This window comes from Mastigoproctus giganteus, chromosome 9 (assembly GCF_048544385.1).
Source record: "Mastigoproctus giganteus isolate SK-2022 chromosome 9, ASM4854438v1, whole genome shotgun sequence".
Lineage (NCBI taxonomy): Eukaryota > Metazoa > Arthropoda > Arachnida > Uropygi > Thelyphonidae > Mastigoproctus > Mastigoproctus giganteus.
In genome coordinates this window covers 26,130,078-26,142,624 of record NC_143583.1, presented here as the reverse complement: position 1 = coordinate 26,142,624, position 12,547 = coordinate 26,130,078, and the positions used below count along the sequence as shown (strand labels likewise).

At 37.9% G+C, this 12,547-nt stretch overlaps 1 protein-coding gene across 6 annotated transcripts in view; it reads left to right on the top strand.

Annotated features, from left to right (window-relative positions):
* Fas2 (neural cell adhesion molecule fasciclin 2) overlaps nt 1-12,547 on the top strand; it is a 290,468-nt gene that overhangs the window by 223,035 nt on the left and 54,886 nt on the right. For all 6 annotated transcript variants that reach the window (XM_090381692.1, XM_090381693.1, XM_090381691.1 and 3 more), the window contains exon 12: nt 590-855. In XM_090381692.1, coding sequence (XP_090237818.1) covers nt 590-855 — 266 coding nt within the window. The remainder of the gene's footprint in view (nt 1-589; nt 856-12,547) is intronic.

Sequence of the window (12,547 nt, the reverse complement as noted above, 5' to 3'; positions counted from 1 at the left end):
TGCTCTGGAAACCACATGTGTTTCACAATTTCAAGCCACTACTAAGAAAAATTTGCAGCGTTGCATTTGGCAAGTTTACCACCTAGTATTACCTAGTTACACAGGGGTGGCATTCTTCTTTGTGATGTGAATACTACTTTAATCCCTGCTTATGTTGGTTCACACCTGGTTGGAATATATTCTTGAATTAATTTGCATGATTTATAAAATAAAAGGTAAGATGTACACACTTAAACTTTCTTGCATATAACTTGAGCACAACATTTTTAGACAAGATGCCTGTTCACTGCAATGTATCATGTACTGTTGGTAGTCAGTGAATGTTTTAAAAAAAAGCATTAAAAAAGTTACTCGCATTAGTTTTTTTAAAATGGTAATGTCTATTATCTATAATGAATTTTTAACTAATATATTTAAGAATACTGTCTAGTTATAGTTATCAATAGCAGTGACTGAATTTTGTTTTATCAAGTTTATTTTTTATATGCACTGTTCTTGGAGGAGGGGGACCTCTTTTTACAAAGGTACTGTGAACATGGTTATAATTTTCTGTCATTTTGTATTAACTTTATTTTTGCTTTGTTTGTAGGTTCACCTTATATACTGGAAGGCTTGAAACCCCGCACCCTTTACAATTTTCGGTTTGCAGCTAAAAATGATGTTGGTATAGGAGAATGGAAGAGTGAATCTCCACAGCAAACACGTGATGAATCAGTACCAGAAGTGCCAAAAATTAGTTCTAGTGGTGGTTTAGATGCAGATACCAGCATGTTTCATAACCGCAAGGAAATTACATGGACAATACCTTCTGATAACGGGAAGCCAATAGAGTATTTTGATATAAGATATTTTGAGGTACTTTTCTGTCTTGCATCTAGATCAGTTTAAGTTTGTCAGACCCAGTTTCACACACCTAATTTCCTTAAAACTAGAGTAAACTGAAGCAGTGTAAAATGAGATTTGATTTTCTTTGATACTTACTTTTGGTAACGTCTCCAATTCTTTATAAGACAAAGGGCCAGATACACTACACTGTATTTATTACACTATACATCTAGAGTATTATTGAGATAAAAATTGCCTTGGATTTTTTCCCACAATGCATTTCCTTATGGCAGGAACATCATATCAAGAATGCCTCTGTTCATTTTAGTGCTATGTTCAATATTTATTTTATTAATAAAATCTGGCTAACTTTTTACCATATTTGTAAAGTCCTAATTTTCAACAATTTTGCTGTTCTAGTTCCATTAAATTCTTTGTCAGACTTGTCTTATGATTGAAGTAACACTTGCACATTAGCATCTCTCCCCTCCATCCCTAGATAATTGGCACGTGTCACTAGCTATTAGGTAATCAAATTTCCAAAAGTCATAATGCTGACACCCAAAGTGCAACACGTTAGAACACTGACTCATTGAAATGCCAAATGAGACAGAACACCATGTTCAAAGTGCAAACACTTAAGAATTGATACCTAATAACACTGAAAAGTGAAATGCTAACATTTAAATTCAAACTGATCAAAAGATTGACTTTTCAGATTACCATGGGAAATTGACACTTTTGTAACAGGTTGAGATGCCACTGAGTGGTTCATGGTGTTTTTTTTTTTTTTTTTTTAGTTTGTCTCAACGTATGGGTAAATCCAGTGGTGTATTAACCTATGGTGCTCTTTCTGCATCACAGGCTTAACTTATGACGATATGCCACTGCAAACATTTCTGGAATTCAGGAAGCTTTATCCCTATTCTCCAGAAAGGGAAACTGGATGGAATCATAACCTGGTTGGATAGCCAATTGATTATTACTTTCATTACATATTTGTCTATTATACAAGAACTAAGTGACAGAAAACATTTGAATGCTTTTACTGTAATTGTATGGCATCTTAGGACAAGAGTTGTCAGCTTCTGTAAAGGACAATTGACTCTTCAAGGCCTTGGTTTTTCTATGTGAGTTTTCTTGGTAACATAGAGTATGTTCCAAATTTTGGGAGTAAGGAGGTGCAGTGAATCTACACAATGATTAAGGTTGTGCAAAATGGGGAGAAATTGAACTATCTGAAATTAGTTGGCTTAAGTTTATTGCTGTCTTCATGCTATCCTGAATCTTTGAAAATGATGCATTTGTACTAACCATAGTTAAATTGTAAGACAGTCCAAAGTTTGTACATTAAGCATTATTATTATAACATTTCATGCTGTGGAATCTTTCACGAGTTTCCTTCCTCTAGCCAGCGGGTGGTTAATTGCTGGAACAAACTTCCATCTGTCGTTGTAGAAGTTGATAGGTTAAATAAATTTAAGGAGGAACTGGACAGGCATTTGGAGGGAATGGTGTGATTTTTTTTTTTTGGCTGATGCTGCATAAGCTCCTACACTTGCTTTCTTGCATCATGTGCCACTACCACCACTACTACTACTACTCTTACTTCAAGCAAAGTGGAGGAAAAATTATTGAAGTTAAACAAAAAAGCACCTGGGGCAGATGGAATCGAACCAATTTATATTGAAGGAGGCAGCGAGGGAAGTAAACAAACCCTTAACCATAATTATGACAGAATACTTAGATTCGGGGGAGGTCCCCATGGACTGGAGATGTGCAAATGTATCCCCAATTCACAAAGAGGGTTCAAAAGGTGATGCAAATAATTATAGGCCTGTTAGTTTAACTTCTGTTCCAGGGAAAATAATGAAGTCACTGTTTAAAGAAGTGATGCAGGATCACCTAAGCAAGACTGCTGTACAAATTGCAGTGGTATGGCATTAAAGGCAAGTTGCCACAATGGATAAAGAGATGGTTGAGTGGGAGACAGCAGGAGTGTTAATAAATGGACACTACTCTATGTGGAGTCCCCCGGGTTCAGTGCTTTCCCCATTGTTGTTTTGTATATTTCTTAATGATATCAAAGAAGGTATATCAGGCTTAATGTCAAAGTTTGCAGATGATACAAAGGTTGGCTGGGTTGTTAATGATAGTAAAGACAGTATGCTACTGCAACAGAATCGAGAAAGTTAGGTAGATGGGGCTGAGAAGTGGCAACTGAAGTGTAATATTGACAAATGCAAAGTAATACATATGGGCAGCAGTAACCCAAGAGAAACATACCAACTGTGTGGTACTACTCACGGAGGTGGAGAATGTAAAAGACCTGGGGTAATTGTGCAGTTGGATATGAAGTTTTCTGAGCAGTGCAGACGGGCTTGCTAGAGCAGGTCATGGAGTTTTGTCAATGATATATAGGAATTTTGCTAGCAGTGACAAGGTGATTATCCTTTTGTATAAGATAATGGTCAGGCCACACCTTGGGTACTGCATACAGGTCTGGAGACATCATTTTAGGAAGGATGTAGAGTTGCTAGAATGAGTATAGAGAAGGGCAACAAGATTGGTGAGAGGTACAAAGGGGTTCTCTTACCAGGAGAGGCTTAAATTCTGTGAGTTGCAGCATCTGGAGACTAAGCACCTGCGAGGTGAACTGATTGAGGCGTACAAGGCCTTGAATGGTTTCAGCAGGCACCAGTGCTGATGGGATACTTCCACTTTCTCAGATTAAGAACCCGAGGGGGCGTAGATTCAAATTGAGGAAAGACAGTTGTAGAATAGATGTGCAGAAGTTTGCCTTTAGCCAGTGGGTAGTTGATTGCTGGAACCGACTTCCATCCATTGTTGAAGTTTGTAGCTTAAATAAATTTAATGTTGAACTAGACAAACATTTCGAGTGACTGGATGGGTGAAATGAGGGTTTTTTGGCTGATGCTCTATAAGCTTGCATCATATGCCTCAACTAATACTAAGTAACACTTTCTCATTAGAGAAGTCTACTGTTACTTATTCTCAGTTGAGTATCACCACCTAGATGGCACTGTTTTGAAGCTATTTGGCCTTGTGGGTCATCTGTCCTTACACTGCTGGGTACCTATCCACCCACCAGTGGCAGGCCAAGTAGTTTCAAAACATGCCATCTGCATGGTGCGCACTGCTGAGAATAATTAATAGCATGTCCCCACTAGAGAAGTTATTTCTTCAAAGTACGAGGGAGCAACCCATTTTGAAGGATTTCACAATATGAGTGTTATAATATCTAACATGCAAACTTCAATTAATCTTAAAATTCAACTGTGTAGTAAGGATGTAATTTGCACTAACCTATGTTATATTTTAATGAGTTCCCTGAAGGTTTTACTTCCATGGAAGTAAGACCACTTCAAATTCTTGGTTTTGGGTTTTGTAGTCTTGTATGCATATTAATGGCCTCCGTAGCCAGGAGTGGTTAGTAGTGGGAGTGCAGTAGCACAGTCTCTTTGAGCAGACTGGCGTTCAAGCCCCTGACTGCTGAATACGGTCGATCTGCCAACCCACACTGGACCAGCGTGGTAGATTATGGTCCATTTCCCTCAGCATGAATTGTTGAGGAGGCTTACATCCTGCAGTGGGTTGATAATGGCTGCAGTTTATGCATATTAGTATAACTATTTGAAAAATAAAGAATTGCTCCTACCTTTTGATAGGAAATTGCTCACATCTAATTAATCCGATCAATACATTATATTATATAAAGTATAAGTACATAATGCGATTATACTTTTTAAAAGTATAGTTTGTTTATATATATATATATATATATTATATATGGGTTTGTTAAAAACTAATTTTGTCTTCAATTTCCATTATTTCCTTCCTGCCAGAAGGAAGAGCAAAGCACAGCCAATGCACATCAACTCACCTGAAACCAAACCAACCAGCAATAAGACTGGAAACAGAAGACAATTGTTGAAATATTTTTAAAATATTTTTGACTAAATTTCTTATAATGGACTAAATTATTTCGGTATGATCCATGCTCACAAGAAGTAAAGTGACTAACTTAATATCCACTCTTATAAACAAAGATTCCATTAAAATTAGCACTCTATGGTGGGATTATTTTGTTAACCAAGGTAAACAGCGATATTTGCCTTAATTTATTAAAAAGTGAATCTGAATTTTAATGAGACGTAAAGGTTTTATGACGGCCTCCGTAGCAGAGTGGGCAGGAGCGGGAGTGCAGTAGCACACGCTCTTTGAGTAGACCGGGGTTCAAGCCCCTGACTGCTGAATACGGTCGATCTGCCAACCCGCACTGGACCAGCGTGGCAGATTATGGTCCATTTCCCTCAGCATGAATTGTTGAGGAGGCTTCCACCCTGCAGTGGGTTGATAATGGCTGCACTTTACTTTACTTTTACTTTTTAAAGGTTTTATATTGTCATATAAATATGACACGAGGGATGAAACTGTTTGGACAAATTAAGTTACATAAAACGGTAACTGATTAGACCTATTGTCTCCTACAAAAATTCGGCCTATTCATCCCTCACGTCATATTTACAACATTATAAAACTTCTATGTCTTATATTAAAATTCAGTAAAAAAAAAATTCAGATTTACATTTTATAAATTAAAAGACAATTAGATAATGATGATAAATTGTTTTCCCTATATGTTGTTTCATTATATACTAATCTAGATGTTAATTATTTTCTCTATACATTATGGGATTTGATTAATAGTGATTCCATAATGTTGAATAAAACAAAGTTATTAAAAAAAGAAATATTTCATTTAATCACATTCCTCGTTCATTTTCAATCGAACATCTACTGACAAATTTTTGGACTTCTGATGGGACTGGCTGGGTTTTTTTTTTTTTTTATGAAAATCCCAAACACGAGATGTATAAGAACCTTTAGTACTGTGCTTGGGTTGGAGGTTGAGAAGACGAAAGAAGATATTTGTTGACAGTAGACTGTAATTTTCAAGAAATGTGTGAAGGAAGGTTGTTCCAGAAAATGGCAGTTGAAGGAATAAACAAAACATGAAAAGTTGGTTCAGTGAGTTTGAAGTTGAACAGTAAATGATGTTGGCTGGTGGCAGCATGTGTTTGGACTGTTTTGAAAGAGCAGGAATTATAGAAGCCTATTCAGAAGAAAAGTGCCCATGGAAGTATCTGTTGAAAAGGCATGCAGCAGAAACAGTATGTCTGAGACAGAGTGGAGAGACTGTTACAGAGGAGTAATTAATTAACTTAACTGCCCTCTTTTGAATGGAATCTAGAAGCCTAAGAGAGATTTTGGGGGCACTGCCCCAGATGTGGGAACAATATTCCATGGTAGGGCAGATTTGTGATTTGTACAGAGTGAACAGCTGTTTCAATGAAGAAAAGTACCATTGAGAGCGAAAGAGAAATCCAAGGTTTCTTTTTTTAAGATGCAGAGGAAGCAATATTTGTAATGTGCTTGTGCCAAGAGAGATTAGAAGTCAAGGTAATCCCCAAAAGAGATATCATTTTGCTTAGAAATCGAAGTGCCACCAAAGATAAGCATAGGAGTAGAAGAATCTTTTTTGCAAGATAAGACAAGACTGAGTTTTAGAATGATTGAAATCAACCAAGTTGTCTTTGTCTCACTGGAGATCAGCATTTAAGGAATTGGTAGCAGATATTTGAGAAGTTGAAGCTGATTGAGCAGGGAAAGGTTTTTCAAAATGGAAAGTGGAATGCAATGTTCTAACATCGGCAAGGCTACAGATAGTATTTCCAGTCAATGGAAGAAGGTCATTAACATACAAGAGGAAAAGTGTGGAGGAAAGAACAACTTAGGGGACACCTACATTAGTGAAGTTAAAAGACAGAGCCATCTAACATCACCCTCAGTGAGTGATCAGAAAGAAAACTGGATAACCAATTACAAAAAACAGTTGTCAAACCATAAGATGGAAGCTTGTTTAGAAGACCTTTATGCCAAATGCGATTGAAAGTCTTTGAGATGTCAAGAGCAACTGATTGTTTCCCCGAAGTTTTCCATTGAATTTGTCCATAAATGGGTAACATAAGCCAGAATATCACCAGTGGATCGACACTGACGGAATCCATACTGGCGATCGTTGATCAGACGGAAGGTTTCTAGGTACTTTAAGAGTTGGCGGTTAATTGATTTCTCCATTACTTTAGAAAGAGTAGAAGTAATTGCAATGGGATGATAATTGGATGGGAGGGATTTATCATCCTTTTTAGGAACTGGCTGGATATGAGCAAATTTCCAAGCAGAAGGAAAAACACCTTTGGAATAAGAAAGTGAAAAAAGGCAGCAAAGAATAGGAGTAAGTTCAGGAGCACAGGTTTTCAGAACAAGTGGAGAACCATCAGGACCTGGAGCTTTCTTAGCATCAAGATTCATCAAAATCCTTCTGATATCCATTTGACAGAAGACCACAGGAGACACGGAATGAAGTGTGTTGGGAATGGTGGTAGGTGTTTTACCAAGATCATTAATACATGAGCTGGAAGAAAAATGGGATGCTAGCAGGTCAGCTTTATCCTTGGCTGAAGTGACAACAGAACCATCTGGTTTGGACAGAGGTGGGAGCAGAGATGGGCAAAAGTTGCGGCCAATAGCTTTGGCAAGAGACCAGAATGCTTGGCTACCATTAGGGCAAGAAGCAAGTTTTCTACTCTTAGCCTGTTCAAACTAGTTTGGACTGATTAATAACTGCTTTACAATTGTTGCGAGCTTTGGTGTAGGCAGAAAATGAAACTGAAGAATTAGAAACAAGCCAATTACGATATGCAACATTCTTCTCTTGAACAGCCTTAGAACATTTATTGGAAAACCAAGGTTTAGATAAAGGATGAGATTTTAAAGTGGTGTGTGGAATAAAGGATTCCATTCCTGCAAGAATAATTTCACTGACACGATCTGAGCAAACGTTGACATCAGAAGTTTTGAAACAGTAATCCGACCAAGGAAAAGAAGAAAAGAAGTCTCGCAGGTTATCCCATTTTGCATTCTTGTAATACCAAACAACAAGAGGTTGGGATAGCCATGAGATAAAGGTTCCATTGGAGAAGAGACAATCACCAAGTTGTGATCAGAAGTGCCTAAAGGACCTCTCACTTTGACCGTGTGCTTAGAAGGGTTGTTTGTGAGAAAGATTAAGCGTATTGGCTGTATGATTAGGATTGTCCGGTATTCCTGTAGGTAAATGAACAATCTGTGCTAGGTCATTAGTAATTGCAAAAGCCTCAGTATCTCGACCAGCTGGGTCAGTGTGACTAGAAAACAGAAGCCAGCTGGAGTTGTGAACATTAAAATTACCTCACTGTTAGGAAAGTTTGACTGGAGAAAGTCAAGTTGCAAAGAGAGGAAGTCAAAGAGCTCCAAGTGATTAGTGGAGTTGGGAGAACAGTAGAGACAACAGATGAATTTGACATAATGAGGTAGAGAGATTTTAAGCCAGAGAAGATCAAAGAGAGGAGATTCCAAATTGCCGCAGTTTCTGACAGGGAATATCAGAACGGACATATGCACAAGTACCACCTTTGAGGTGAAAGGAATCATACAGCGAATAATTTGGTCATCTTAAATGAGCAGTAGTTGAATCAACCGATAACTGAGATTCTGTCAGAAAAAGTACATGGGTTTGGCAGACTGCAAGTGGAAATGGACATCGTTGAGATTAGAATTGAGACCACGTATATTTGTAAAATGAATTAGGAAGTGCTTGGGAGGTTTAGATCTTTTCGCAGATAAGCTTGCTCTATTAGTTTAACAATTCATGGTGTATTCAATGGTAAGAAAAAGTGGGTGGGACATGCTGTATGAAGTAATGAAATTTTTGGATATGGCATACACGTGGTAAGAATATACCCAGATCCTTGACATAACGTGGCCTCGACAAATCTCCCCGCATACACACTACTCGGACTCCCTCCAGTCACTATCTGGCAGAGTAGAGGTAGCAAGGTTATACACTAGCTGATCCAGAAGCCTCCTAGAGTTACCGATAGGTTCAGTCAGGTGTACTAACTAGCTAGTGGCCGGCCTGCGAACACCGTTTTAGAGCTGTGCCCTCAAAGTATGGAATATTGGATCTCGCCACGATGTTCATCATAACCTCAAAAGTCATCAATCATACTGCATGATGGAAGAGATAGGGAAGGGTTGACCGGAACTTAGCTCTAGAGACTAAACATGGGTTCCACCACTTCAAGCCTCCTGTAAACAAAGTGGTGGTATTGCACTGGTTGATGAGTATCTACCACCAAGTATTGCCTGGTAACACAGAGGGGTGGCATTCCTCCATGTGGTGTGGGTGCCACACCTTGCCCCTGCTTACATTGGTTCAAAGCACACCATGGTCACCCACAGTGTGCTTGTGCATGGGGTTATATCCAGGATTACTGACAGTCCCACCATCATGAAGGTGGAAGCAGATTTGACTGTCACAGACCATCCGCACTTTGCTGAAATTGGGTCCACTTAACTTGAATTCCACCCGAATATCAGTTCTGTCAGTGTTTTAGACTATCAGGTAGCAAGTACAACTTGTCTAGTGTATCTGAGAGAATGTTTGACAACCTCAAGGAACACTGGAAAAAATTGAGTGATTGACCTTGAAACAAATGTAACTTGAAGCTTGTACTTTCTCAAGTCAATTGATTCATCCCAGATAAGAATAGTCAAGTGTGTACTGCTTTGGTTGAAGGTGATCTAGTTTTATTGGGAGAATATTTTCAGAGAAACTGGTGATGCTTTTTGTAATAAAGATAGGTGCTCCAGAACCAGGGTGTTTTTTGCCAGAGCAACAATTGATGATGCTACCAAGAGATTTTCAGATTGAGTTGGGGGGGGGGGGTTAAAGAGGAGCATTATTATTCATGTGGGGATTAACAATATTAAACTAACACAACCTGACCATTTGTTGGATAAATATAAGACCATCCAAAAAAAAAAAAAAAATGCCACAAGTTAGGTCAGAATGGTATGTTTGCAGTTCTGCCCAGATGCAATAGGTGAGATTGTATGATGAAAGCCTTGTGGATTAACTTAACTTCAGGGAATCTAGGACTCTTGGGAGGGGGAGATTTCTTTTAGCTACATTTACACATGTAGCTAAAAGAAATCTAATTTTGAGAGATGGCATTCATTTGAACAAAACTGGTGCAAGGATTTTTGCCAGTATCATTGAGGATATCTTAAAAGTTTAGGGGACACTGCTAGTTGGAGGGAGAAGGGTACTGTAGTTTCACATTTATCTGATGATATGGGTCAAAGTAATGTTTGTACTTGCCTCAAGAATTCTCATTTGTTGCCACAACAGCTGATCTTGGCAAGGTGTTTTGAGGGTAATGTTTTAAATGAGCAGGATGAGAAAGATGGGTGAAACAAGCTTACTTAATTTCAAGGGGTGTGTCAGGGTAGTAAACTATAGAAGAGTACTTGGTCTTAACTGTTCCTGTAGTAATGTTAGGATTTGTCAAAATGGCTGAATTTTTGAACTCCTGGTTAGGATGACTAATGCTGGTGCAATAGGACTAACAGAAATGTGGGGCCACCCACAAATTGGTTGTCATGGTTCTTATCAAAAGTAGCCTGAGTGCAAAAAGAGCTTTTTCTGAGTCTGAAGTTACATCTACAATCATACAATCTGTATGGTCTAAGTTAGTATAAAGCGAAGAAACAATGAGAGTGGAGGTAATCTATAGACCAGAAGATTGTGAAGAATGACAATCTTTATATGCAGATGGAATGGGCAAGCAAGTGTGAATGTCTTATGGGTGACTTTAATCTTCCCCAGATTGATTAGAATAAGTGGGAGGAGAAACACCTTGGGGAAAATATTTATTCTTTCTAAAATAAACTAGATGATTATTGTTTGTATCAGCATGTTAGAGAAAATACTAGAGGAGAGAATGTTCTTGACCCCCATTACTCACAAATTAGGTGATATCACAGGGCTTAAAATACAGGAATGGAAAATATTAGAAGTGATTAAGAATGCAATCTAGAGACATTTAGATAAATATGGAATTCTGAATAACACACATGGTTTTGTTAGGGGAAAATCATATTTAACTAACTTAGTAGGCTATTTTGACAAAATTACTCATGAGCTAGGTGTAGGGAACAATTTTGACAGTTTATTTGGATTTTAGCAAGGCATTTGACTCTAACCCTTGCAAAAGGTTACTATATAAGTTGGAACATGTTGGGATTACTAGAAAAATTCTAAGATGGATTATTGGGTGGCTGCAGGGCAGAGGGTTGTGATTCATGGATATTTTTCAGATTGGTGTAATATCAGGAGAGAGGTCCTCCAAGGATCAGTTCATGGACCAGTCTTGTTTCTGATTTTCATAAACTATATTGATGATGATAAAAGCTTTTTCAAAGTTTGCAGACAATGTAGAGATTGATAGAATAGTTAATGATCAGTACCAAGCAGTGCTCCTTCAGGATGACTTTAACAAGCTGCAGGAATGGTCAGAAAAGTGGCTGTTTTTAATGTAGCAAAATGCAAGGACTTACATTTGGGGAATAGCAACCCCAATATAAATTATAGACTTCGTGGCATTGAAATAAAAACAGCAAAAAAAAAAAAAAACAGGAAGAAAGGGATCTGGGGACAGTTGTAATACAAGCAGATGTGAAGTTTTCTGATCAGTGTAATCAGGCAGCCAGGAAAGCCCATGGTGTCCTATTGATTTATTAAACATTATCCTATAGAGATATGGAGGTCATAGTCCCACATAAGGCAATTGTAAGACCACATTTGGAATACTGTTTTAAAGTATGGAAACCTCATCTAAAAAGATAGAGCTTGAAAGATTCCAAAGATGGGCAATTTGCAAAAGAGTGACCATACAAGAAAAAACTCAGATTGTGGGTAAACTCAGATCTTGGCAACTAGGCACCTCAGAGGTAACCTGATTGGGGTATATAAGGCCCTGAGAGGGGTAAGTAAAATGAATGAAGATAATTTTTGATGTAGAGAATTCCAGAACACGGACGTAAATTAAAATTACAGGGAAAGAATTTGACTGTATTGTACAGTCAGTCCTCGTATAACACGTGTTTACACTACACGAATTCGATCATACACGATTTATAAATAGGGGAATGATATCTTTTATAACACGAACAGATTTCGCTTATGCACGATTCGCCTTTGTGTTTACAAGAAATGGCAGTCGAACGCAGAATCACCCTAACCAAACGCAACACTATAGGAATGAAGAGAAGATTCTGAAAATGTATTTGTTTTTTATATCAGTGAAGGGGAAACATATTTCACCATAATAACGTAAAAACCAACACAATTCCAGAAATCGGTATAATCGCAAATGCAATTAGATCGAATTTACTACCAGTTTATAACAGATTCCACTAGCAGAAATGCAACTGGAAATTGTTTTTATTGTTTTATGGTAGTAACCACTAGAAATGTGCTTTAGTAAAATGTGAAGTGTTAATAGTGTATCTCTGCCTTTACGGTGTTGTTTATTCAGTTGCTACACGTGCGCAGCTTTGTTTATGTGTATCAAGCTTGCTTCCTCGTTTTGTAATTGTGCTTTATTCCCTAAAAATGAGTAAAATACTTAAAAGGTGTGAAAAGGAAGCATCCTGGTGAAGACACTGCAGATTCAGAGAGAAAAAGAAAAGCAATATCAATAAACAGAGGTGGACTGGGTCAAAATTTCTTACCCAGGAAAATATATAGGGG